At 54.1% G+C, this 26142-nt stretch overlaps 1 protein-coding gene across 1 annotated transcript; it reads left to right on the forward strand.

Moving 5' to 3' along the window:
• The first annotated feature begins 2775 nt into the window (after positions 1 to 2775).
• LOC106739035 (zinc finger protein 345-like) lies at positions 2776 to 20234 on the forward strand. Its single transcript, XM_059721201.1, has 6 exons — positions 2776 to 3477; positions 8929 to 9101; positions 10709 to 10835; positions 12381 to 12497; positions 15217 to 15407; positions 15899 to 20234. Exons 1-6 carry the CDS (start codon positions 3099 to 3101, stop codon positions 17345 to 17347), a joined length of 2436 nt encoding a protein of 811 aa, XP_059577184.1. The 5' UTR covers positions 2776 to 3098; the 3' UTR covers positions 17348 to 20234.
• Positions 20235 to 26142: the final 5908 nt, after the last annotated feature.

The following is a 26142-nucleotide window of genomic DNA, read 5'->3' on the forward strand; positions in this document are numbered from 1 at the left end:
GGGAGGGAGCAAAACCAAAAACCCCGGATTCCTCTTCCATCAAAAGCTAGTGGGTCCGTGGCAATGGATCCAAATGGATTACATTGACAAGCTGCCCTGCACAGCACAGGGAAACCAGTACTTGCTAGTGGTTATAGCCTCCTTCAGCGGGTGGGTGGAGACATTTCCTCTGCGCACCCACACCGCTGAAACCACAGCAAAGAAACTCTGGACAGAGGTAATATGCCGGTTTGGAGCTCCTAAAATCATAGACTCAGACCGAGGTCCCCATTTCACTGGGGCTGTTGTTGAACAGCTGCTGCAGGCCTTAGGCATCAGGCAGCAGCGGCACATTCCTCACCGCCCCCAGGCATCTGGGCAGGTAGAGCAGATGAAAAGGACAATGAAGGAGTGGCTAAGGAAGGTGGTAAATCAAACAGGTACAGACTGGGATCTTGATCTTCCTTTGCTCTTAGCTGCTCTCGGGAGTGGGAACCGCTTGGGAACCAGCCTCCAGCCCTAAGAGATCCTATTTGGCAAGTAGATGGCTCTAATACCCACCGGGCTTATCCCATACCCAGACAATCCACAACCCACAGAAATTATTGAATGGGTGAAAGAGCTCCCATATCGTTTGAGGCAGCAGCAGTTGCAGATTAATGAAGCTATTCAGCAAGCTCGGCTGCGGATGGACAAGCAGCTGGAACAGCTTCCCAGGTTGGGAAATTGGACAGTCGGACATGTACCTTAGACTCACCCCAAAGGCACACGTCCTGGAGTCCAAATGGATTGGACCCTTCACTATTATCAATCGATTGATCCCAACCGTGGTCCAAATTGATAAAGGGGAATCAGGAAAATGGGTACATGTGTCCCAACTGAAACTGTTTAAGGGGGCGGAATAGATCTAACCCTGAATCTAGCCTTGTTAATAGGATTCCTTGCGTCATGAGGAGAGCATCCCAGTGACCCAGCTTGGAGAAAAGAAACAAAAAGAAGTGAGCCACCAAGCACCTGACCCTCGAGGAACAGGTAACCAATCTCTGAATCCTGCCGGCCACCCTTCTTGTCTAGCAGGAAGGAACAGCTCTGAGCTGTTGTAGATACGCATCGGATGGGCTGATCAGTGCCCACCTCGATGTTGAGGCAGAAAGAGGCCAGAGAAGTCTTTGACTTGTGATGACCATCCTCCTGTACGTAATTGCTCCGCTTTTTGGCAAAATTCTGGATTAAAACAGGTAACGCCAATTAATCTCCCTCTCCTCCTCCCCTGCCTTTCTAAACCAACCTTTCCTTTAATATAGGACTTTGATACAGAGACCCTAAGCCTATGGGGAGTCCTTGTCCTGTGGATTCTCCCGGCCAATGGCAGCCTTCACTGTCATTTAGACAGTGAACTGACATTACAGAGCAATAGTGTCAAGTGCTGTCTAGAGGTAATTAGTTGTGACAACAGCCTTGAAGGCATCCAAGACTCACAGTGCCCTCTCCCCAGCCAAAAGGATGCCGACTCTGGGCTGCCCAGCGTTGGCAAATTCGAAATGGTTTGAGTGAAGTCAGCCTGCAGGATCCCTTTAACCCTATCATCTTCCTTAAGCCCAGGTGTAATCCCCACGCGGAAAGTGTCCATGTAGGACTAAACCCCGGCAGGGAAATCCGAGATTACCGGGGTGACAAGGTCTGGAGATCCACCAGGATTTCCTTCCCAGCAAGGCAATGGGGAAGAGTAGGGTGGATGCGGGATGGATTAGTAGGGTGCACTGGGCACTCTCTCATCTTCAGACTGGTTCACCCACCAAAACCTGCACCTACCCCCATAGCATCTACAACCCTGCCACCTTCACCACCACCTCCCACTTGCTCCTGTATAGCATGGCACCTCTCCAGCCGCCTGACTGCTGGGGAACACACCATCCAGGCGTGTTGGGGAAGTAATAGTACTAACCCAGATCTCCCAGCACGAATAATCATCACCTCTCCTCAAGGACAGCTACCTGTCGACCTTACCCGCCCAAACCCTGGACCCACAAACATTACCCTCAATGCCACCAGCTGCCCTGAGCAATGCCCTCTGTCCAGCTGTGGCACCTAGTACACAGTTTTTCCCTATCCAGTTCTGGAAGGTGGAGAGTTTCTGCTTCCACAGACCGCCCAGCTCTGACCACAGAAATCATACTACACGAGGAAGCACACAAACACGAAATCAGATCCTTTGTGGTGAGACAAGACATTAGCAAACCTTTATTAACTGACATAACACAGTCTTTATGGCATGTCACTATTAATCCGCAAGCCCACAGTATCACCCAGCTGTATCCACAGTGTGGCAATGATGTTATCCCTCTGAATGCTGGCTGGCAGGCATGGACCCAGGAGGGCGGGGGTGTCGTGACACGTGCTGTAGGACCGGGGGGGGGGGGTGTCGTGACACGTGCTATAGGACCGGGGGGGGCGGGGGTGTCGTGACACGTGCTATAGGACCGGGGGGGGGGGGGTGTGCGGGCTGGGAACCGTGCCCCAGGCCGTGGCGAACTCGGTGTATCGCGGGGCGGGTTGGGGTGAGGGTGAGCCCCGAGCCTGAGGGGAGCTGGGGCCGGCGGGGCGGGAAGCAGTCTGGGCCGACCGGCTCTTTGGGAAACTGAGGCAGGGCCCGGGGGCCGCTCGGGGGACACTGCGGCCGGGGCGCGGGTTGGGGGCTCTCCAGTCCCGCCCGGCAGCAAAGGGTTAACGCGCGAGGACGTGATGGGGGGGGGGGAGCCCAAGGCGTGACGCACCTCTGACTTGCAGTGACGTCCCGTGTAACGAAAGGGGCGTGCCGCAGCCGCAGGTGTCGCTGGGAGCCGGGCGGGCGTGGCGGGCGTGCAGCCCCCTGCTCGGCCCAGCTCCCCGCGGAGCCCCCCCAGCTCGCAGCGGGGCACGACCTGCCCGGCCCAGAGACCTGGGGCCCCGTTTGCGGGGCCTGGGCTACGGGGAAGCCGCGGGGCCGCGGGAGGTTTGCAGCCGCCTGCCTGCCTGCCTGCGGGAGCTGCGTGTGCTCTGGCTGGAGCCCCAGCGCCGCAGCAAGGAGCAGGTGCTGGAGCTGGTGGTGCTGGAGCAGTGCCTGCCATCCTGCCCCGGGGATGAGATGCGGGGGCAGCACCGCCCTGGCGGAGGGGTTTATGGGGCTGGGGCACCACGAGACGCTCCGGGAGAAATGGTTTTGCTCTGATCGTGGATGCTGCTGTCCCCGTCCCCGTGCGATCGGGGGACGTCCCCCCCCCCCCCCCCCAACCCCATCTCACCCACGTCCCGGCTCCACGGTGACGCGCGGATCTCGTCCCCAGGTCGCGGTGAGGGTGAAGGGCGAGGAGGGGCCCTCCGACGAGATGCAGCCCCCGGGGGCCCTGCAGGACCCTGGTGATCCCCGGCGGGAGCAGCCCAGCACCCGTGGTGCGGACAGGCCTCTGGACCAGCCACCTCCCGGCCCCAGAGACGAGCCCCTGCCCCCCCAGCAACCAGGTGAGACGGAGGATGGTGCCCTCCGCGTGGGTGCGGGGGCCCGAGTCTCTGTGCTGCGAGGCTTGCGTGTCTGCCCTGCCCGCGAGGGAGTCGCTACCTGGCTGGGTTGTCACCAGACTTGCCCGCCACTTTGGGGAGTTCTCCTGGATTAGGGGCACGTTTCTGGGGTCTCTGCAACTCTGTCACTGCGCTGCTTGTGTTACTGGTGTTCCCATACGGAGCGGTATCTCTCCCTTCTGCAAGTCCTCACCCCCACTGGAGCGGTCTTTTAGGACTGAGTTTCAGTTTCAGGGCTCCTCCAGCCACCAAATCAGTGAAATGCACGCACGCATGACACCTGACCCGGTGGGGTTGATTAGCACAGACAGGCTGACACCCTCATGTACCAGGAATAAGTTCATTAAGGTAACAATGAACTGCAGTCAGACACAAGCACACAGGTGAACAGAAGACCTCTGAATCCGGCTGGGTGTGCACCTGACACCCTCGTGGGCCAGCATCCAGTTCATCAGGGCACGTCTGAGCCAAATGGGGTCAATTGGCCTGTACATGCTGATCCATTATGTGTCTGAAACTCAGCACTTCCCGATCTTTTGCCCCAGTTGTCCTAGTAGTGGTAGTCTCTTGATGAGGGGACCCCACAGTATTTTTGGGCTTTAGAGGGATCTTTGGGTCAGGTAACAGAAGCGTTGCTGCAGAGCAACTGGGGAAGGGGAAGTAGAGAAAGAAAGAATTACCCAGTTATCACCAGTTTGACCATAAAAGTTATTTATTGGTAAGGATATGAAATTTATAATGGTGCTAGTAGTAATAGACATGCAAGGGAAAACAACAGGCCTGTGCGAGTCAGCATCGATCCTATCCGGCTTTAGATCCAGCTGCTTCAGATGCCAGGGATCCGCTCCGGAGCTCTGGACTGCGTTTCTGTCTCAATCCAGGGTGCTGCACATGGGCAGTAGTAACCAGCAGCACACTTATAAGATGGGAAACTCCCTTCTTGAGACCACGGAGGCAGACGGGGATCTTGGGGTCATCATTGACTCCAAGATTTACATGGGCCGACAGCGTGAGGTCACGGTTGGCAGGGCTAACCGGACCCTAACGTGCATCCACAGGCGCATCTCAAGTAGGGCCAAGGAGGTCATCCTCCCCCTCTACGCAACACTGGTCAGGCCACAGCTGGAGTACTGTGTCCAGTTCTGGGTGCCGCACTTCAAGAGGGATGTGGACAACATGGAGAAGGTCTAGAGGAGGGCCACCCACATGATCCAGGGACAGAAGGGCAGACCCTACAATGAGAGGCTACGGGACCAGAACCTGTTCATTCTTGTTTCCACCAGCACCCCCCGGGATAACAAGGAATAACGGCCACAAGTTGTTGGACAGTAGGTTTAGATTAGACATCCGTAGGAACTACTTCACAGTCAGGGCGTTTAGGATCTGAAACCAACTTCCAAGGGAAGTGGTGCTGGCTCATCCCTTGGGGTCTTTAAGAAGTGGCTCGATGCCTACATGGCTGGGGTCACTTGAGCCCAGTTTCTCTCCTGGCCAGGCAGGAGGTCAGACTTGAAGATCAGCAAGGTCACCAGATTTGCCTACCACTTTGGGGAGTTCTCCTGGATTAGGGGCACGTTTTTGGGGTCTCTGCATCTCTGTCATTACGCTGCTTGTGTTACTGGAGTTTCCATACGGAGCGGTATCTCTCCCTTCTGGAAGTCCTCACCTGCAGTGGAGCGGTCTTGCAGGACTGAGTTTCAATGGGGCTGGGCTCCTCCAGCCACCAAATCAGTCAAATGCGCACGCGCACACCCCCCCCCCCCCCCCCCGGGTTGATCAGCATGGACAGGCTGACACCCTCATATACCAGGAATCAGTTCATTAAGGTTACAATGAACTGCAGTCAGACACGAGCACACAGGTGAACAGAAGACCCCTGAATCCGGCTGGGTGTGCACCTGACACCCTCGTGGGCCAGAATCCAGTTCATCAGGGCACGTCTGATCCAAACGGGGTCAATCGGCCTGTACACACTGATCCCATTACGTGTCTGAAACTCAGCACTTCCCAATCTTTTGCCCTAATAGTCGTAGTAGTGGTAGTCTCTTGATGAGGGGACCCCACAGTATTTTTGGGCTTTGCCGGGATCTTTGGCTCAGGTAACAGAAGTGTTGCCCACTTCAAGAGGGATGAGGACAACATTGAGAGGGTCCAGAGGAGGCCACCTGCATGATCCGGGGACAGCAGGGCAGGCCCTACAGCGACAGGTTACGAGACCTGACCCTGTTCAGCCTCCACAAGAGAAGGCAGAGGGGGGACCTGCTAACCATCTATAAACTAGGGGGCACCAGAAGGGTTTGGGGGGGGACCTTGTTTCCCCTAGCACCCCCTGGGATAACAAGGAATAACGCCCACAAGTTGTTGGAGAGCAGGTTTAGATTAGACATCCGTAGGAACTACTTCACAGTCAGGACAGCTAGGATCTGGAACCGACTTCCAAGGGAAGTGGTGCTGGCTCCTACCCTGGGGGTCTTTAAGAAGTGGCTTGATGCCTACCTGGCTGGGGTATTTGAGCCCAGTTTCCCTCCTGCCCAGGCAGTGGTCGGACCTGAAGATCCGCAAGGTCCCTTCCCACGCGACTTCTGTGATTCTATGATCCGGCTGCAGATCCGGCCATAGGGTTTAAAGGTGAATCAATTAAATATCTATAACTTTGTTGTTTTTTGTCTGATTTAGATGAAAATTTCAGGGATGGTAGCCTCTGCCAGGGTCATGAAGCCTGTCAACTTTCAAGAGGATTTATGCAGGGGCTTGGGGGGGAACTGTACCCCAAATTTCTGAAAGCAAAATTCCTGTCACATCTAAGTCACGAGACAGGGAGGTTAAGACTGCAGGGGTGGTAGCTCTTACTGAGGCCACAAAGTCTGCCAGGTTTCAGGAAGGTCGGTGCAGGGGATTGGGGGGAACTGTACCCCAAGCTGCGGACAAGCAAAACTCGTGCCATGGGTGACCCTGTGCATGTTGGGGCACAGCGGGGTGACAGCTGCAGGGATGGTGGCCCCTGCTGCACCCACGACGCCTGCCAGCTGTGGAGGAGATCGGTTGGGGGCGGTCTGGGGCCCTGCACCCCTAGGTGCTGACAGGCAAAGCTCGTGCCATGGGTGCTTGTGGGACTGACTGTCTGTTTTGGGGCAGCTGATTGTTTGTGTTTATTCTTTCCTCTCCTTAGTCTGGGTTTGTAGGTGCGAACTGCTGGCAATTAACTGGCTACCTTAGCTAGGTCCTGTGTATTGTGCCGGTCCCTGTGTGAATCATGATTGATTGGTAACTGGTAACACAGGAGCTTAGCAGCCAGGCCTGCAGTAGTGCCTCCCACACCCCAAGACACACACAGTCATTCCCACAAGCACCCCTGGCATGAGTTTTGTCTGTCAGCAGCTAGGGATGCAGGGCCCCAGACCCCACCGCACCGATATCCTCGACAGCTGGCAGGCTTCGTGGCCGCAGCAGGGGCCACTGTCCTTGCAGCACTGGGAAGCCTAACGAGGCCAGCGCTTCGACCCGGATGTGCTGCTTTGGACCCCAAAGCGTCCGAAGCTTCTCTGGATCCGAAGGTCTGTCCGAAGCCTCGCACAGCCCTAGAAAACAAAAGAGAGAGTGAGAGCTGGGATCTCCCCCTTCCAAGGCACTCGGGTGTTTTGTTGACAGGGAAAGTTGCCAGCACAATCGCTGAAGGTTAACCAGGCAACAGAAAGATGGTGTCAGAGAGATTTCTCTCTCCTGAAGCACACTGTTTTCTGCTTTACAGCTTTCTTATACCCTTAGTCCACCGTCTTCAAAGCATTCTTTTAATAGTGTAGATCAAGAGGGTCCCAAGCCATAATTGACAGGGAAAACCCTGTTATAGAAACAGTTTCCATTTAAATGAATTGCCTTTTTCAGTGACAGGGGGTTATCTGGTTTGGAACATCTCAAGAAACTGATTCACAACAGGAAGATCATCAAGTTTTAAGAAGTAACCAGACACCTAGGAGCCAGCTTGAAATTATTATGAATACATAAGATGGACTTGAAGGGCTTCTCAGATGGCCTAGCTATGCTTGCACTGTGAAGTCAGCATTGGTGTTGTGTGTTTTACCTCTTGTGAACAGACCTCAGCTCAGCATGACTTTCAGATCATAATGTTGTCTTTGAACACACTTAAAGGGATTGATTACTTGAAGTGTTCATAAACATTGTGGAGAGGACTTCCACCAGTCATGCTGGGAAAAGTATGACAGCATTTGTGGTCGGGGCTCCACTTGGCCGGACGCCGCGATGAACCCTGAACCATTGTTCAAGTGTCGCCCGTACCCGCTCTGACTGAGTCTCTTTCCTCCGCATTCCCCAACCCAGCAACCGAGTTTTACTGAATCAAGTTTAAATAGGCCTCCCATAGTGGGACCGGGGAATGTACGTCCCAAGATGCATATCAAACTTTCCTTCTGCTTAGTTTTGGTTAGATGAGGTGGGAGAGGAGAGGGGAGAAAAATTGCTTGGTAAATCCAGCCAGCTGGGTGCCAGGGCTCCCTCAGGAACACAGAGCTAACAGGTAACAGGGTGGGCAGCTTCCAGGCCGAGACCCGGATCTTCCTCCCTGCACGGGTGCAGCCCCTGCACAGAGAGGCTTTACCTTGCTTGGGGCTTGTCGTGCTGCCACAATAACTTCACATGCCTGCAGTCAGTGTTCACTGCCCTTTCTTCATGTCCCCGTGAGCCCTCTGTGCCCGAGAAGGGGCTGGTGTAGGTGATGGGGAAATTAGATTCCCCAGCAGGCCTTGACTAATGAAGGTACAGCTAACCCAGGCCTGTGTGCTGCTGCTGCAGACTCCCCTGACCTGGAGCAGACCTGGGAGCTGTCCGCAGACGAAAGCTGCTCAGGCTGGTGGCCCAGGCGAGGCTCGATCCCAGGGGCAGGGAGGGGGCGGTGGGTCTCCACTCTCCAGCAGCGTGAGCACCGTCCCGCGGTGCAGAAATCTCCCTTCCACAGCATGGTGGCGGGGTCAGTGCTCCACAGATCAGTGGTTCTTGTTCTCCTGGTGCCCCTGCAATCGTTTCACAGCCCAGGAGCAGACTGACCTTGCGTTTCCCCTCCCCTGCCCTTAGGATGTGGATCTGGTATGGACCCAGCATCGCTCGAGCTATTTTCCCCAGGAGCGATGTCCCTGCAGGCTCTGTTGTGGTGCAGCAATCACCTCCCCACGCTGGGACAGAGTTACCAGGGCTCATCTCCAGCCTCATGCCTGTGGAGGTGTGTTAGCAAGAGCTGCGGGATTCTGAGTCTTCTTTCTCCCCCCTCTTCCACACACTGAAGCCCCCGTCTCCTCAGTCCCAGGACAGTGCAGGAGACTCGCAGGGCTTTCCCCATGTCAGCAGCACCAGGGCTCACGTGTGCACTCCCTTCCCCACGCGCAGGTGCTGGGACCCTGCAGAGAGCTGAGCAGCAGCCTGCTGAGGAGGGGCCGGTGATCCTGGAGCTGCAGAGGACATGCGCAGGGAGCCTGGAGGAGAGGAGCTTCCTGACCCCTGAGCCAGGCCAAGTGCAGAAGGGGCAGGGCATGCCTCCAAAGCAGGAGGAGAGCTCGGAGGTGAGCAGGGCACGCAGTTCACTTGTGGTGGGGAGTACAGTTGGGGCAGAGCGCAGGAGTAGCTGGGCATGCTGTAAAGAATTTGGGGAGCAGAGAGACCTGAAGAGCATGAAGGCTGCATTGATGGAGGATGCAAACACCCCAAGCTGCATTAGCAGCAGCTCCCTCCCGAGTGCAGATACCAGGGGTGCTGGCGCAGGCATGGCAGGTTACAGTGCGTGGAGCCGGGGCTCCCTGCCTCTAAACATGCTGGCCAGACTGCCCCAAAGGACCGAGCAAATAGATCGTGATGAGCTGGGCTAAGGTCAGCACATCTGCTCCTGTGTCCACATCTGCATCCACATCACATGTCTGCTGAAGACTGGGGAGTTGTGTCCCCTTACCTGTCATGGCTAGCATGGGAAGCTAGCATACTGCAGAGTGCACGACTACACGGCCAGGTGGGTGGCCAACTGGCTTAGGGACCACACCCAGAGAGTGGTGGTGGATGGTTCCTTCTTGGCCTGGTGGGAGGTGGGCAGTGGGTTCCCACAGGGTTCGGTCCTCGGACTGATATTATTCAATATCTTCATCAGCGATTTGGATGAGGGCGTGGAGAGCACCCTCTCCAAGTTGGCTGATGATACCAAGTCATGGGGCAAAGCTAGTACACTGGAGGGCTGGGAGCAGATTTAAGCTGAGCTGGATAGGTTGGATCAATGAGCAAAGAGAAATAGGATTCAATTTAATAAAGATAAATGTAAGGTACTCCACCTGGGAAGGAGGAAGCCCCAGCACACCTACAGGTTGGGGAGTGTCCTTCTCAGCAGCTGGGAGGCAGAGACGGATCTTGGAGTTATAATTGACTCCAAGAGGAACATGAGCCGGCAGTGTAACGAGGCCATCAACAAGGTCAATCGCACCTTGTCGTGCATTAGCAGGTGCATGACCAATAGATCAAGGGAGGTGATGCTCCCCCTCTATGCGGCACTGGTCAGGCCGCAGTTGGAGTAGTGTGTCCAGTTTTGGGTGCCGCACTTCAAGCGGGACGCGGGGAATCTGGAGAGTGTCCAGAGGAGGCCACTCACATGTTTAGTGGTGTTCATGATAGACCCTACGGGGGGAGGTTGGGAGAGCTGAATCTCTTCAGCCTGCACAAGAGACGGCTGAGGGGAGATCTCTTGGCCACCTTTAAATTTATTAGGGGAGGTCAATGGGGAATAGGGGAAATGCTGTTTACTAAGGCGCTCCAGGGAGTGACTAGGAACAATGGGTGTAAACTAGTTGAAGGTGGATTTAGGTTAGATATTAGGAAGAAATTTGTCATAGTAAGGGTGGCCAGGATCTGGAATGGGCTTCCATGAGAGGTGGTGCTATCACCTAGCTTGGAGGTTTTCAAGAGGAGGCTAGATAGTCACCTGGCCGGGGTCATCTGACCTCGGTCCGCTTTTCTGCCAGGGGCAGGGGGTCGGACACGATGATCCATTGTGGTCCCTTCTGACTCTACAATCGATGAATCTATGGCTAAGATTGCAATTCGTGGTAGTACCCAGTGATTGCAGACAGGGCTGTTGGGCCGGGATCAGCTGGCGCAGGAGACACTGATGGTGCAACGCTTGTGCCTGCAGCTCCGGGAGGTGTTCGAGGACGTGGCTGTGTATTTCACGCGGAAGGAGTGGGAGCTGCTGGACGATGAAGACAAGGTGCTTTACCAGGACCAGATGCTGAAGAATCACCAAGCCCTCGTTTCCCTGGGTAAAGCTCTGGGTTCTGCTTCCCCCCAGAGATATGCGAACTGTGCAGTTTTGTAGTCACCTCCCTGTTTCAGTAGTCTCATCCTCATGAACTTATGGCTGGAGGTTTAAATCCCCTTCCTCCCCACTGCCCTGCCAGTGATCAGGCCTCCCTCACATTTCAGACTGAGATCTCCTCCTTCATTTGCTCTAGCCGCCTTCACCTGTGCCTTCCCCGTTCTTGTGACTCCTGGTTCTTCCGTATGCAGCAGTTTCTTGGCAACATGATCTCCCTTTGCCTTCTCAGCATGTTCACATCATCTCCAGGTCATTGTACATGAATGCACTAAGAGGTGTTCCTTGGGGGAGGATTCTGATTTTCTCCATCTGAGCTAGGGAGTCGTCTCCAGACGATCCTTGCATGCTCTGTTCTGTGATATCTAGGTCCCCTTTCTCCTGTCATTATGACCTGGCAGAAGTTAATAGAAAGTTTTATCTGCCTCTGCTGCTACAACGGGAAGAGGCATTTCCTTAACTGCTCCTCTAGCGACATGTGTACATGAGATGTAAGCCAGGTTTGTCTGCCAAGGGGTCGCTGGAAGCTCCCGTCCACATCCCTTCCTAACATCTTCATCTTCGTAGGTCAGAGATTCTCAAGCTCCCTCTGCCCCTCTCAGAAGTTTTCTTGTGCTCTTCCTAAAATCCCTCTGCTGATCGGATGCCCATCATTGTGACGACAAGAAGTGGGCTAGCTGCAGGACCTAGTGAGAACCAGTTTTCATTTCCAGAGGATCTCTAATACAGGGGCTTGTACTGGCTTGTGCTCAGGGTTGCAGTACTGAGCTTTTTTTACTAGGTCAGTTTGCTTTTCTGATGCTTTCTTTCCCCCGCCTTTCCCCCAGGGGATTTCCTTAAGGAAGTGCTTCTGTGTTTGGTCTAGCTTAACAAAGATCATTTAGACCATTTCTATAATATGGCCTTTCATGTGCTGTTAAATGTGTCTCTATCTGCCTTCTTTTGTCCGTATCCACAGCTCCCAGGAACTTGGTGTTCAACCCCTCAGTACTTGCCAATCTGTGCACTCATCGCCCCTCCTGGGGTGATCCTCCCAATGGACAGGATGATAGCTATTTTGCACCTACAGGTATAATTTCCTGTCCCTGGTGATGATGAATTAATTATTCTCTCTCCCAGAAAAAAATGTTATTGTCGCCTATGTGACATGTATGCTTTTCCCTGCCCTAAGTCCCCTCACTAAGCTCATTTTCACTTCTTTTCCTGGTATTACACTGATAAGATAAATATTATGCATCCATAAGTGTGTCCAATATTTCTTCCTCTTGGGACCTTGAAAGCAGTGAAAGTTTTTTTTTTGCTCCGTGGTTCATCATGGGTCAGTGCATCTCTACACTTGTCCCTGGTGATGCTGTCAGTTTAAATACCCGTCCTTCCTTGTCCATCAAGCCTCTAGCAGACATCTTGGGTTCACTGGATGCATTCCCGAATGCCAGTTGGATTCTGCATCCCGTACCCGGTCACAAATGCTCTTTAACCACTGCCCAAACAGGCTATCGAGGTCCCACACCTGACTTAATCTGCAGCATCCAGCAAGGACGGGTGGATCTTTGGACCTGTGCTGATGAGGACTGTGGGGAAATGTCAAGAGAGGAGGACCTAGTGCCAGGTGAGTTGTGGCTGTCCCTCGCTCCCGACTGCTGTCAGTAAAGCTCCATGTCCTGAGTGCCAGCAGGACCTGGGAAGTGCACGCCTGCCCTGTGTTGCCATTGCTGTGTGCTGGCCTCAGACACAGTATATTATGCTGTAACACAGGGACAGGCAATTATTTAGGCTGGAGGGCTGGGTAAGCAGTTTTGTTGAGTTGTCAAGGGCTGCAAGGGTGGCCCCATCCCTTGATTGCCATCTTGGAACCAGACGTCCTGTCCTAACCTCTGATCTTTGCCACCAGAAGTCCCTCCCCTTGTCCCGAAATGTACTCCTTTTGGGAAGGGGATTAGACATCCTGGAACGGGAAAAAACCAAAAGCCAATTGTATACTAAAAATCAAATATCCATAATAATACCTTTTAATTTTATTTAAAAAATATATTTTTGCCCTGATTTGTGAGTGTGTGTGCTGTGTATCTTTAGGAATGAGTGCATAATAGCTCAGAAAGAAGTCTTACTCTTGTATATCGTGTGGGGGCGGGGGGTTGTGTGTGGAAGACTGTTAGAGGTGCACCCATATATTGGTCTGATATTGGATCAGCACTGATATAAAGAATATTGATGGTATTGGAAATCGGCCTGATGTGGCCAAGAATTTGGCGGATCAATGCCTGTGTGTACGGGATTTGTGTGGGGCAGTGGGGTGCGTGGAGGGGGAGGGGAGGTGCGTGTGTGCGTGTGTGAGGTGTGTGTGCATGTGGAGGCGAATGGGTCTTCCCCCAGAGGCTTGCGGGTGTGAGTGTAGGGGAGGGTGTGGGGTTTATGGGGTGTCTGATTGCGTGGGAGATGGTGTGGTTGTGGGGTTTGTGTTGAAGGGTTTGAAGGTATGTGGGGTGTGCATGGGAGCCCCTGTCCCCACCCCTGCCCCACAACAGCCCAGATCCTGTATACCTGTGGATTTTTTCCCTGCCACAGCCAACAGTGCACAGCCCCCGCATGGCCCAAGCCTGCTCCTCCCGTACATGGGACTTTCAACCGACCTGGGCATTCAGCATGGCTAGGACAGCTCCTTCTCGCTGCCACCGCAGCTGCCCCCAGCTCCATGGTAACAGCGGGGGCCACTGCTTGCACCCCCAACCCCATGCGCCCTGTGCCAGCTCTGGGCTCACCCCTCCAGGCTGAGCAGCAGCAGCTGGACAGAAACTTACTCATTGCGGGGGGAAAAACAGGCCCTCCCCCTTGCTGCTGCCAGGCAGTGTTTGGTGCGGCTCCCCGCGCCATGCTGGGTTTCCCTGTGACACGGTCACCACCGACTCTGGGTGCCCTGCGACTGCTCTGTGCTGCCACTGCTGCCCTGCCAGGCAGCTTGGAGGTGACGGTGATGTGGTAGAGACTGAGGGCAGCTCGGCACGGGACGCTGTCACTGTTTAGCCAGAAAGGCGAACCTGAAGCTGCTGTGGAGCGCACGAGATCAGGGCTGCGTGCACTGGTACCTGCCACTGCACCCCGGCTTGCAGCCAGAAGGAGCATGCCCGGCAGGCAGCAGGATGCAGCACAGCTGGGGAATGCCTCAGCCAGGCTGGACCAAGGAACTCTGTGTGCTGACAAAGCCCCTCCGTGGGTTGGATGTGGGCCGCCGGCTGTATTCTGCCCAACCGACTGTAATGTTGTTACCACTCTGTGAAACTGAAGAAGGTGGAAACAAGCAACTCTTCCCTTCTTCTTCTTCTAATGACACATCTTAGGGCACAGTCAGGTTTGCTGTCTTGATTGTCGTCCCAAATCTAATTTCCGTGGGCTGCCACGATCTCAAGTTGCCATCTTCACTCAGCAAAATAAGCATTCATTCCCCAGCCCAAGGTAGCCATATCTGTGTAACACCCTCTGCCAGGGTATGATGGGATTTGTAGTCCCCCATTGAAATGATCATGGTATACAGAGGGTTTGTGTAGCCATTCCTGTTGGTCAAGAAAGAAGCTGCGGCTGTCCCTGACTTCTTCTGGTCAAGTTGACCTGGAGCCCAGGAAACGTTTCATCCTGGTCTCAGGCTGCAATTAATGGCTCCGTGGCACGGGTGGGATTACTAAGATTTCAGGTTGTGGGAGGAAGTGAATTACCCATGGTTTGCATCAGAATTGTCCCCTCCCTGTTTCCTCTCTGGGGCCTTGAGTGTCAAGAAGCCTGAGACTCAGCGCAGAGTCCTGGTTCAGGGTCATGCCAAGGCCTTAGGCCCTTTGCAGATGCCTGTGACATGCAGGTCATCTGGGACCGGTCAGCAGAGGAAAGCTCCATGGGTGCATTCGCTGCACAAGAGCTTTCCCTGGAAGCAGGCAGGAAGCACAGCCCTGCTCCTCTCCCCAGAACAGGGCGCCACAGCTCTACATCCTCCCCTCAACCTCAGCCCATTAGAGCATGAAGTTATTCAGGAACTGCCCAAATGTACGTCCCACATGTGCTTGTCCCAGCAGGGCCTGAAGTGATGGTATGGACAGCAGGGCCAGAAACTCTTGAGAGTCGGGCTCTGAACTGGACTGAGTAGGGAACATTAGCCCAGCACAGGGACCTGGCCCTTCCTCACCCCAGCACTTCAGGTTTTGGCAGGAAGACCTCGTTTTCTTGAGGGAACACAAGTGCCAAGGTCCAGACCTCCTCTGAGGCTTATCCAAGCAGAAGGAAAGCAGTGTTTGCTCTCTGCCAGCAGCGTAGGGACAAATGTGGAGTGTCTCTTCCCCATGCAGGAGGTGCCTGGCTGCTGAGCAGAGCTGAGGAGCAGCCTCCTGTGGAAGACTCTGCAGACATGGAGCCACTGCACACTTCCCCAGGGAGTTTGGGTGAGATGGACTCCCTGAGACCTGAGAAGGAGCGATGCTACGAGAGTCAGGGGAGGCCCCAAAAGCAGAAGCAGAAGGAGAAGGTAGCCATGAGCCAGGTACCATCTCTAGTTGGGCATGAGGGTGGAGAAGGCCAGAACCTAGAAAGAGCCTGGGTGCAGGCAAGAAGTTGTGCAGTTGAGAGACCTAAAGAGCCACTGGAAAGATGCACTGCATGCAAGCAAAGGCAGTGGAGATGACCTTGGAGGGAAGCAGGAGCTCAGTGCCCAGCACAGGGGCAGAGCTCAGCCCTAGCTGAAGGTCAGGAAAACCTTTAAGTGCTCATCACTCCTGGCTCTTCACAAAATAAGGTAGACTGGGGAGAAGTCCCATGTATGCACTAAGTGTGGGAAGAGCTTCACCTGCCTCTGCCCTGGTTGCTCACCGCTAGACCCATTCTGGAGAGAGACCCAAGCACTTCACCAAATTGGGGAAGAGCTTTGTGCTCCCCACAGACCTGGTCAAGCAGCTACATGTGCAGAGGGGGAAGTGTCAGACACAGCTGTGGCACAAGTGGCAAGACCTTAACTGCTTTCTCTCCTTGTCCCAGGACCGGTGCATCCCCCGAGGGAGGATCACTCACCACTGCACTGAGTGCCGGAAGAATTTCACCTGCTTGCAAGACCTGTCCCAGCATGAGTGTGTGCGGAAGCACTGCACCAAGTGTGGGAAGAGATTCAGGCAGCTGTCCAACTTGGCGAGGCACTGGTGCATGCACACGAGAGAGAAGCCACATCAGTGTTCAGAGTGCGGTAAGACCTTCGCTCACTCCTCCAGGCTAGCTCAGCACCAGCGTATCCACACAGGGGAGAAACCCCATCAGTGCTCAGAGTGTGGGAAGAGATTCACTCGCTCCTCCAGCCTGACTAAGCACCAGCGTGTCCACACAGTGGAGAAGCCACATCAGTGCTCAGATTCTGGGAAGAGTTTCACTCAGTCCTCCAGCCTGGCTCTGCACCGGCGTATTCACACAGGGGAGAAAACACATCAGTGCTCAGAGTGTGGGAAGAGCTTCACTCTCTTCTCCAGCCTGGCTCTGCACCGGCATATCCACTCAGGGGAGAAGCCACATCAGTGCTCACAGTGTTGGAAGACATTCACTCGGCCGTCCCACCTGGCTCAACGCCAGCGTATCCACACAGGGGAGAAGCCCTATCAGTGCTCAGAGTGTGGGAAGAGCTTCACTCAGTCCTCCAGCCTGGCTCTGCACCGGCGTATCCATTCAGGGGAGAAGCCACATCAGTGCTCACAGTGTGGGAAGACATTTACTTGGTCTTCCAACCTGGCAAAACACCAGCGTATCCACTCAGGGGAGAAGCCATATCAGTGCTCGGAGTGTGGCAAAAGCTTCACTCAGCCGTGCAGCCTGGCTCAGCACAAGCATATCCACACAGGGGAGAAACCCCATCAGTGCTCAGAGTGTGGGAAGAGCTTCACGCTCTCCTCCCACCTGGCTCGGCACCAGCGTATCCACACAGGGGAGAAGCCACATCAGTGCTCAGAGTGTGGGAAGAGCTTCACGCTCTCCTCCCACCTGGCCCAGCACCAGCGTATCCACACAGGGGAGAAGCCATATAAGTGCTTAGACTGTGGGAAGAGCTTCACTCAGGCCTCCAACCTGGCTGATCACCAGCGTATCCACACAGGGGAGAAGCCCCATCATTGCTTAGAGTGTGGGAAGAGCTTCACTCAGGCCTCCCAACTGGCCCGGCACCACCGTGTCCACACAGGGGAGAAGCCACATCAGTGCTCGGAGTGTGGGAAGAGCTTCACTGTCTCCTCCTCCCTCACTGACCACCAGCGTATCCACACAGGGGAGAAGCCACATCAATGCTCGGAGTGTGGGAAGAGCTTCACTGTCTCCTCCCACCTGGCTCGGCACCAGCGTATCCACACAGGGGAGAAGCCACATCAGTGCTCAGAGTGTGGGAAGAGCTTCGTTCAGTCCTCCCACCTGGCTGTGCACCAGCGTATCCACACAGGGGAGAAGGCACATTAGTGCTCTGAGTGTGGGAAGAGCTTCACTCTCTCCCCCATCGTGGCTAGGTACCAGTGTATCCACAGAAGGGTGAAGCCAACTTCATCAGAACTGAACACCACCAGGTGCAAACTGCCCCTTCTGCCCTCCTTCCCTCCATGCCATTCTCGAGAGCAGCATCCTTGGTAATCAAGCCCAACAATTTAATGCGATCCCCCTGTGGTGGTTCCCTACATCCTCTCAAGACCTATGAAATGCGATAATAGAGGTAAAGAAGGTGTATGCTGTGACATGTCCTGCCCCTTGTGTGGAAGGGCGGGGAAAGAATGAAGGCATCCTCTGGGTGAAATGCATCTTGTTGTAATCTCCCTTTTGGTAATACTGAGGCTTTCCTCCTTGAGGCTGAACAGGTTCAGGTCCTTCATTCTCTCCACGTAGGGCCTGTCCTGCTGCCCTCTCACCAAGCAGGTGGCCCTCCTCTAAACCCTCTCCAGGCTGGCCACATCTCTTTTGAAGTGCGGCGCCCAATACTGGACACAGTACTCCAAATGCAGCCTGACCAAAGTCGCATAGAGTTTGAGCATCACCTCTCTGGACCGGCTTGAGATGCACCTTTGGATGCATGACAAGGTCTGGCTGGCCTTGCTGGCTGTGGTCTGGCATTGGCGGCTCATGTTCATCTTGGAGTCAATAATGATTCCAAGATCCCTTTCCGCCTCTGTGCTTTCAAGGGGAGAACTCCCAGTCTTTATGTATGCTGTGGATTCCTTCTCCCCAGGTGCAGCACCCTGCATTTGTCTGCGTTGAACCCCATCCTATTTTCATCTGCCCACTTTTGTAGTCTGTCTGAATCTAGATGCAGCCTCTCTCTCCCTTCAAGTGTGTCCACCTCGCCCCACAACTTAGTGTCATCAGCAAACTTGGACAGCGTGCTTTACACCCCCTTGTCCAAGTCGCAGATGAAGCACTAGCGTATCCACACAGCCTCTCTCACCTTTCAAGTGTGTCCACCTTGCCCCACATCTAAGTGTCATCAGCGTTCCACCCCCTCATCCAAGTCACGGATGAAGATGTTAAACAGTGCGGGCCCGAGGACCAAGCCCTGGGGGACCCTAGTGCTCACATCTCGCCAGGGTGAGGACAGCTCATCCACCACTACTCTGGGTGCGCCCCATCAGCCAATATTTTACCCATCCTACTGTGCAGGCAATGATGCCACAGTCACTTAATTCATTGATGAGGATGGGGTGAGAGACAGTGTCAAAGGCCTTTTTAACGTGTAGAAAGACTATGTCCACAGCGACACCATCATCCAAGGAATTAGTTACTTGGTCGTAAAAGGCAATCAGGTTGGTCTGGCAGGAACTGCCTTTGGTGAACTCATGCTGATTGCCCCCAAGCATGATCTCCCCTGCAGGCCTTCCACAGATGTGCTCCTTGATGATCCCCTCCTAGAGCTTCCCAAGCACCGAGGTGAGGTTTACAGGCCTATAGTTACTCGGGTCCTCCTTCCTCCCTTTCTTGAAAATAGGGACCACATTAGCCAGGTTCCAATCCCCCGGCACCTGGCCAGATGACCACGAATGCTCATCCAGCCAGGCCAAAGGGACCCCTGCCAGCTACCTCAACACCCTTTGGGTGGAGGGCATGTGGACCTGCAGATTTAAAAATGTCTAGCCCTTCCAGATGATCCCTAACTACATCTGCACTGACTGAAGGCTTGATAGAGCTATCCCCAAGGTTGTCCCTACCTCTGGTAGGTGGGATATCCCAGTCCCTGTTCAGGAAAACAGAGGCAAAGAAACTGTTAAAAATATCAGTTTTCTCTTCCGGTGTGGCCACCAGATTACCATTTGTGTCTTGCAGGGGCCCTACATTGCCTGGTGCCCTCTTCTTGCTCCCAATGTACTTGAAAAAAGACTTTTTGTTGTCCTTAATCCTGGATGCTCGCCTGAGCTCCATCTCTGCCTTGGCCTTCCTAACAGCCCTCCTGCACCCCTGGGCTGAGGAGAAGTACTCCTCCTTGGTGACAGTTTCTCCCTTCCACTGGTTGTATGCCCCGCGTTTAGTCCTCAGGCATTGCTGAATTCCCCTGCTGAGCCAAGGGGGTTTCTGAGCGCTCTTACTCCCTTGCTTCTCTCAGGGACTGTTATCCTTTGGGCCTGGAGGATCTTCCTCTTAAGGTACGCCCATCCCTCATGGGCTCCCATCTCGTCTCCCTTCTAGGCCCTTAGTGCCTGCCCCACTAATCTCCTAAACTCATTAAAGTTGTTTTCTCATTTAGTCTGGAGAAAAGAATACTGAGGGAGGCTTGAAGGGCAGCCTTCAACTCCCTGCAGGAGGGTTCAAAAGAGGATGGAGCTGGGCTGTTCTTAGTGGTGGCAGATGCCAGAACAAGGAGCAACAGGCTCAAGTGGGAGCAAGGGAAGTTTAGGTTGGATATTTGAAGTATTTTCTTACTAGAAGGGTAGTAAAATACTGGGCTAGTGTACCCAGAGAGGTAAGTGGTGGAAGCTTTATCCTTGGAAGTTTTCAAAACCTGTCTAGACAAAGGTTTGTCTGGGATGATCTAGTTGGAAATGGCCCCTCTTTGAGCAGGGGGTTGGGCTAGATGACCTCCTGAGGTACATTCCAACCCTCATTTTCTATGGCTTTTTAGAGGCATGCCTGTTCTATACATTTGGGAGTATTGGTAATAGCCCTGATGGTCTTCCCTGGCATATATTTGCATTTTCATAGACCTGCATTTTGCATATTGTCTTAAATTTCTATTCCACTCAGGAGAGCCCACAAACACCAGCATAATCATCCTGACTGAAGAAGGGTGTTTGTGCCCAAAAGCTCGTACAGAACTATTATTCCAATGATTTAGTTGATCTAATAAAAGATCTCAAGTTTACCCAAAGAACCTTGTCTGTGTTGCATACATCGTCATCACTTGTTGGATAGGCTGTACTATACTTTCTGATCATTGAGCTCTCACCTGCATTTCATTCTTAAACCTGCTAGCTGAATGAAGCTACATGGAGGTTTGTGAGTCATTTTGGTGGGACCACCTCTTCAACATTTTTTGGTGCCCATAAGGACTCGGGTTTACTAGGTGTCCCCTGAGCCCTCAGGCTTTGTGCTGTTTGGGGAAGAGGGCTGGAGGGCACTGTCCCCATTTTGTTGCATTTTGCTTCAAATAATTTGCTCCTTTTCAGCCATGGTTTGTCATATAGTTCCATAGTTGGTCGGGTCAGGAGGGACCGGAGCAGTTCATGAAGTCCGTCCCCTGCCGTGGGCTGGAAAGGATGCTGGGGTCAAACGACCCTGGCAAAGCGTTCACCCAGCCTCCTTTTGAAGACCCCCTAGGGTAGAAGCCAGCACCACTTCTCTTGGAAGTTGGTTCCAGATCCTAGCCGCCCTGACAGTGAAGTAGCACCTCCTGATATCTACCCTTAATCTACTCTCCATCAACTTATGGTCTTTATTCCTTGTTACTCCCAGTAGTGCTCGGGGGACCAGAGACTCTCCCCTTGCCTGCTGGTCTCCCTTGGCCAGTTTATAGATCACCACCAGGTCCCCTCTCAGCCTTCTCTTGTGGAGGCTGAACAGATTCAGGTCCCTCAGCCTTGACTCATAGGGTTTGCCTTGCCACCCCCGGATCATGCGAGTGGCCCTCCTCTGGACCCTCTCCATGTTGTCCACATCCCTCCTGAAGTGCAGCTCCCAGAACTGGTCGCAGGACTCCAAATGTGGCCAGACCAGTGTCATATAGGGGCAATAGGATCACCTCCTTGGATCCACTCGTGATGCAGGAGTGGATGCATGACAAGTTGCGGTTGGCCTTTCTGACCGCGTCCCCACACTGTTGGCCCATGTTCTTGGAATCAATAATAACTCCAAGATCCTTTTCTGCCTCTGTGCTGATGGGAGGGGATTTCCCCAGCCTGTAGGTGTGTTGCTGCTTCTTTCTCCCTAGGTGCAGGACCCTGCACTTGTCAGTGTTGAATCCCAGCCTGTTTTCATCCTTCCACCACTGTAACCTGTGCAGATCCAATTGCAACCTGTCCCTCCCTTCTAGCGTGCCCACTTCTCCCCACATCTTATTGTTGTGGTGGGCCGGTATGGGGCGCTCCTGCGTTGAGCCGCCCACCTCCCTGCGCCCGCCCACCTTCCAGGCTCCAACTGCCTCCCTGGGGTGCCTCCCATCCAGCCGACCCCTTCCCTGGAGCACACCCACTAGCCTGGGGTTCCCGCTGCCACCATCCAAGGCTTTGGTCCCAATTCTAGCTCTGCGCACCTTGGAAAACACAGGCCTGATCATCCAGTGGGTACTGGACCCAATACAGGCACTTGGGGCACTTCCCCTAGTCAGGGGCTTATTAGAAAAATTCTCCCTTAGTCCACAGACCGAAGGGGCCTCCTCGGCATAATTTAGAACCACCCCTCAATAGGTATCCCACACCGGTCACAAAGGAGAACTTTATTGATTACAGGGGGTAGGGTGAAAACAGGGTAAAAGGTAGAGAAATATCAGAGGACTCCCATAGAACAAACCAGTGTGGCTGAGTTAGCCGTTTGCACACACATTTGAGTTACTGTAAGGTAAATATCTAGTCGGATCTCGAGTAGCTTACTCACACGCATCATCCAGAGGTGGTTGGAGTTTTTCTCTGAAGGCAGGTCACTCTGAGCATGCGGTTATGAGGAAAGAGCCAGTTTCAGATCCACCTGGATGACCACATGGCTAATGGGTCCCCTTCTTCCTGGCCCGGGCCCTTAAATAACCTCTCTGACCTCAGCAGCCCGGTCCAATCAAAGCTGCCCGTGCTGGCCACTAGCTGGAAGAAGAGGAAAAAAAAAAAGAAAACCTGAAACGAGTTATAACCATAACATACAGAAACCATAAAACCTGATGGCAGTCTTACACTAGTGATCTCTTCACTAGTCCTGAGTCCAGAGGACCCACTACCCAGAGTCCTTTCGTGACAAGGCATCCGCTATCACATTCTGGCTTCCCTTGATGTGCTCAACAGTGAAGTTGAGCTCTTGAAGCTGCCAGGCCCATCGCTGCAGCTTGGCATTGGTGTTTTGCATGGTCTGTGTGGAGCCTGTGACTCAGTCCGCCTGGCCTATCGGGGTGTTGCCCCTCCCCTCAACTCGCCTGCCACGACTTGGATATAATCAGTTACCTTCAGAGGGGTCTACAGTGGAGAATCTTTATCCTGGGTGGGGCCTCCTGATAGTGTTACTCACGGTTGTCTGACGCGGTGATCCACGGGGCTTTGCCTCCCCTACACCCCTTCCACACACCAACCGCTGGGTGATGCGTTCCAGATGTTTCCAGGCCCAGTATGACGGCCTCAGACCGGTTCCCCGGTTCCCGGTCGTTCTCCCTCCTGCTGGGAGTGATTCCTCGTTTCTCCTCTCTTACAGAAAATACTCCTCCGAACCAGGAGGAGCTGATGGGTGCTCCCCCTGGTTCCAGCTCCCTCCTGGAGCCTCCGCTGTCTCCCCTCTCCTACCGTCAGCAGAGCGCTCCCCTTCCTCCTGAGCGTCAGCCACTTCAGGATACTGAGAGAGTGCCTCGGCTTGCACTCTCTGACTGCCTTTCACTCTGCTGTTCACAAAAGGCTTACAGCTCTCAGCTAAGCTGCCTGCTTGAGACCCGCAGGCTGGGTCCTCTCCGCTTCGTGCGTGAGCCCGCAGCACGGGCAGCACACCCGTACTCTCTCTCCCTGGCTCTCTCTCTCTCCCTGTCCTGCCGGTGTTTTTAAACCTTCCCGCAGCGGTCACTATGGCCGCTGGGATTGGCTCAGCTGTTCACCACTCTGGGAACAGCTGTTGCCAGAGCCAGCGTAATGGCGGTTCGCGCGGCTGCAGCCGCGGATGCGGCTCCTCCTCCCGCTGCTCTTCAGCCGGTACGTATGCCCCTCTGGGGGCTTGCTTTTGGGGTCTGGGGTCTGTGGGTCCTCCCTTCTCTCCCTCACTAGCCTGTGGGGGCACTTCGCGACCACAGACCTCCCCCCTTAAGTTGCCTTGTGGCGGCTGATTTTCTCTCGTGACAGTATGTGTCACCTGCTGCTCCTCCCTATGGATGTGGCCCGTACCTTCCTCTGCGTCGTCTGCGCCTCCCCACCTGGACAAGAAGTCAGCCACAAAGTTATCTCTGCCAGGACAGTGTATCACCGTGAACTTAAATGGCTGTAAAGCCAAAGCCCAGCGGGTGATCCTGGTGTTCATGATCTGTTTCTGTGTCAACCACTGTAGTGGTGCGTGGTCTGTTACTACCACGAATTCCCTCCCCATCAGGTAGTACTTAAAGTATTCTATTGCCCAGCGTATTGCCAGGCACTCCCTCTCGATGGTGGCATACCTGGTTTCTGCAAGGCTGAGTTTCCTGCTGGCAAAGGCAATTGGGCGCTCCTCCTGCCCGTGTTTCTGGAGTAACACTGCTCCCAGCGCCCGTCCTGATGCATCCGTCTGTAAAACGAAAGGGGCGTTAAAGTTAGGCGTGTGCACGACAACGTCATGGCGCATTGCTTCTTTCAAATTCTGGAAGCTCTTTCGCATCCCCGGTGTTCATTTCAGTGGCGTTACGGATCTCCCAGCTAACGCGTCTGTAAGTGGTGTGGCGAGCGTTGCGAATCAGGGTATAAATTGCCAATAATCGTTAACGAGTCCCAAGAAGGAACGCAGTTGTTTGCGGGTTCGCGGTTCCTGGAACTGCCTTATAGCCTCAATCTTATCTGTGAGTGGCTGAACTGTCCCTCGGCCTACTCGAAATCCTAGGTATGCTGTTTCTTTCCCCGCTAGTTTACATTTCTTCGGGTTGGCAGTCAGCCCTGCTGCTTGGAGTTCTCCCAGGACTGCTCTGAGGTCTTGGAGGTGTTGTTGCCGGCTGGCGGAAAATACAATGATGTCATCAATGTACGCCGCCGCGTATGCTACGTGGGGTGCCAATAGGTTGTTCTTCAACCTCTGGAACATCTCAGCTGCTCCGCTGAGGCCAAAGGGCATCCACGTGAATTCGAATAGGCCCCATGGGGTCCCGAAGGCTGTTTTGGCACAATCCGTGGGGCGCATCCCTTTGCCAAATCAAGCATGGTTATATACTGTGCTTCACCGATTTTCTCAACGAGGTGAGTGACATGGGGCATCGGAAAGGCATCAAACGTAGTCAGGGCATTGAGCTTCCTGTAGTCTATACATATGCGCAATGACCCATCCGGTTTGACGATGGGGACTATGGGGCTCCGCCATGGACTGCGGGACGGTTGTATAATCCCTTGTTCTTGCATTCTCATGATCTCTTGCCGTATTTCCTGTTGCCACCGCTGAGGTATCGGCCTCCATCTCTCCCTCACCAGTGCTCCCTGAGGTGTCCTGATTTCATGTTCTACTCCCATTACTCGTCCCCGGATCTCTTGGAACACTGCCCTAAATTCCTCTATCAGAGCTAATAATTCTTGCTGTTGGTGATTGCCCAACTCCTTGCCCATTTGTACTGACCCCTCCTCCCCGGGTCTCCCTACCCCGGGACACGGCGGTCCCAGGTCCTCCTTTGTATCCTCGTCTAGGGCCAACCAGCCCTGAGAAGTTTTCCACTCCTTGAGCAGATTCACGTGGTAAATCTGTCGTTCCCGGCAGTGGCCCGGTTTAAGTAATTCGTAATCCACGGGCCCTACTTGTCTCACCACGGTAAATGGCCCCTGCCACATGGCCAGCTGTTTGCTGGAGGATGTTGGCAGCGATACCAAAACTTTGTCCCCTGACTGGAATGTCCGTGTTTTCACCTTCTGATTGTAACGCCTTTCCTGTATGCCTTGGGCGTCCCTCAGGTTTCGCCTGGTGATTCGTTGGGCCGTGGAGATTCGGTCTTGTAGCTCTTCCCAGTACTCTCCGCCGACACCCCCAAGCCTATTGGCTTCTCCCATTCTTCCCTTATGATTTGTAGCAGTCCCCGAGGGCTATGGCCATACACCAACTGAAACGGAGAGTACTGGGTTGACTCTTGCGGAGCGTCCCTTATGGTGAACAACAAGGGTGTCAAGTTAGTATCCCACCTCTGCGGGTCTTCCTGGGCACACCACCTGAGCATCCGCTTGATGGTCCCATTTAACCTTTCTACCAAACTGTTAGTTTGGGGATGGTAGACTGAGGTCTTTAGCTGAGTGATGCCGAGGGTCTTACATAAAGCTTTCATTACCCCAGACATAAAGTTTGTTCCCTGGTCTGTGAGTATCTCCCGAGGTATGCCCACCCGTGCTATCCACTTAAGAAGTTCTTCCGCTACTCGAGTGGCAGTTATGGACCTTAGGGGCACGGCGTCTGGGAAACGGGTGGCATAATCTACCATCACCAGGATATATTGGTATCCGTTATGCGACCTGGGGAGGGGTCCTACTATATCCAGGGCGACCCGCGAGAACGGTGTCTCTACTATTGGCATGGGCTTCAGGGGTGCCCTTGGGGGCTTCCATTCCTGGGCCCTCTGACACTCTGGGCATGCGGCCCCCCACCTTTCCACGTCCTCTTGGAGACGAGGCCAAAATAATTCTTGGGCCAGCCTCGCCCGAGTCTTGTTACGTCCCAGATGGCCACCCAGGGGTGAGTCATGGGCCAATCTCCACAACACTTGGTAAAGTGAGGACAGGACCACTAACTGTCTCCCCCGTATGGTACCCTCCTCACCCCGTTGGACCCGATATAATAGTCCCCCTGTTACCTCGAAGGCGGGGCACCTCTGTGAGGGTCCTTCCCCGGGGTCGGCGTCCCACATCCACTGCAGTTCCGGGTCCTCATGTTGTGCCCTACAAAATTGGGCCGCA

Source organism: Alligator mississippiensis, chromosome 2 (genome assembly GCF_030867095.1).
Source record: "Alligator mississippiensis isolate rAllMis1 chromosome 2, rAllMis1, whole genome shotgun sequence".
NCBI lineage: Eukaryota > Metazoa > Chordata > Crocodylia > Alligatoridae > Alligator > Alligator mississippiensis.

Bases quoted from the DNA above. Each gene is read 5' to 3' on its own strand.
- LOC106739035 (XM_059721201.1), top strand. From the start codon at position 3,099: ATGAGATGCGGGGGCAGCACCGCCCTGGCGGAGGGGTTTATGGGGCTG. The intron at 3,478-8,928 runs GTGAGACGGAGG...CCCCACGCGCAG, and splicing joins CCTGCCCCCCCAGCAACCAG to GTGCTGGGACCCTGCAGAGA. The intron at 9,102-10,708 runs GTGAGCAGGGCA...TTGTGCCTGCAG, and splicing joins AGCAGGAGGAGAGCTCGGAG to CTCCGGGAGGTGTTCGAGGA.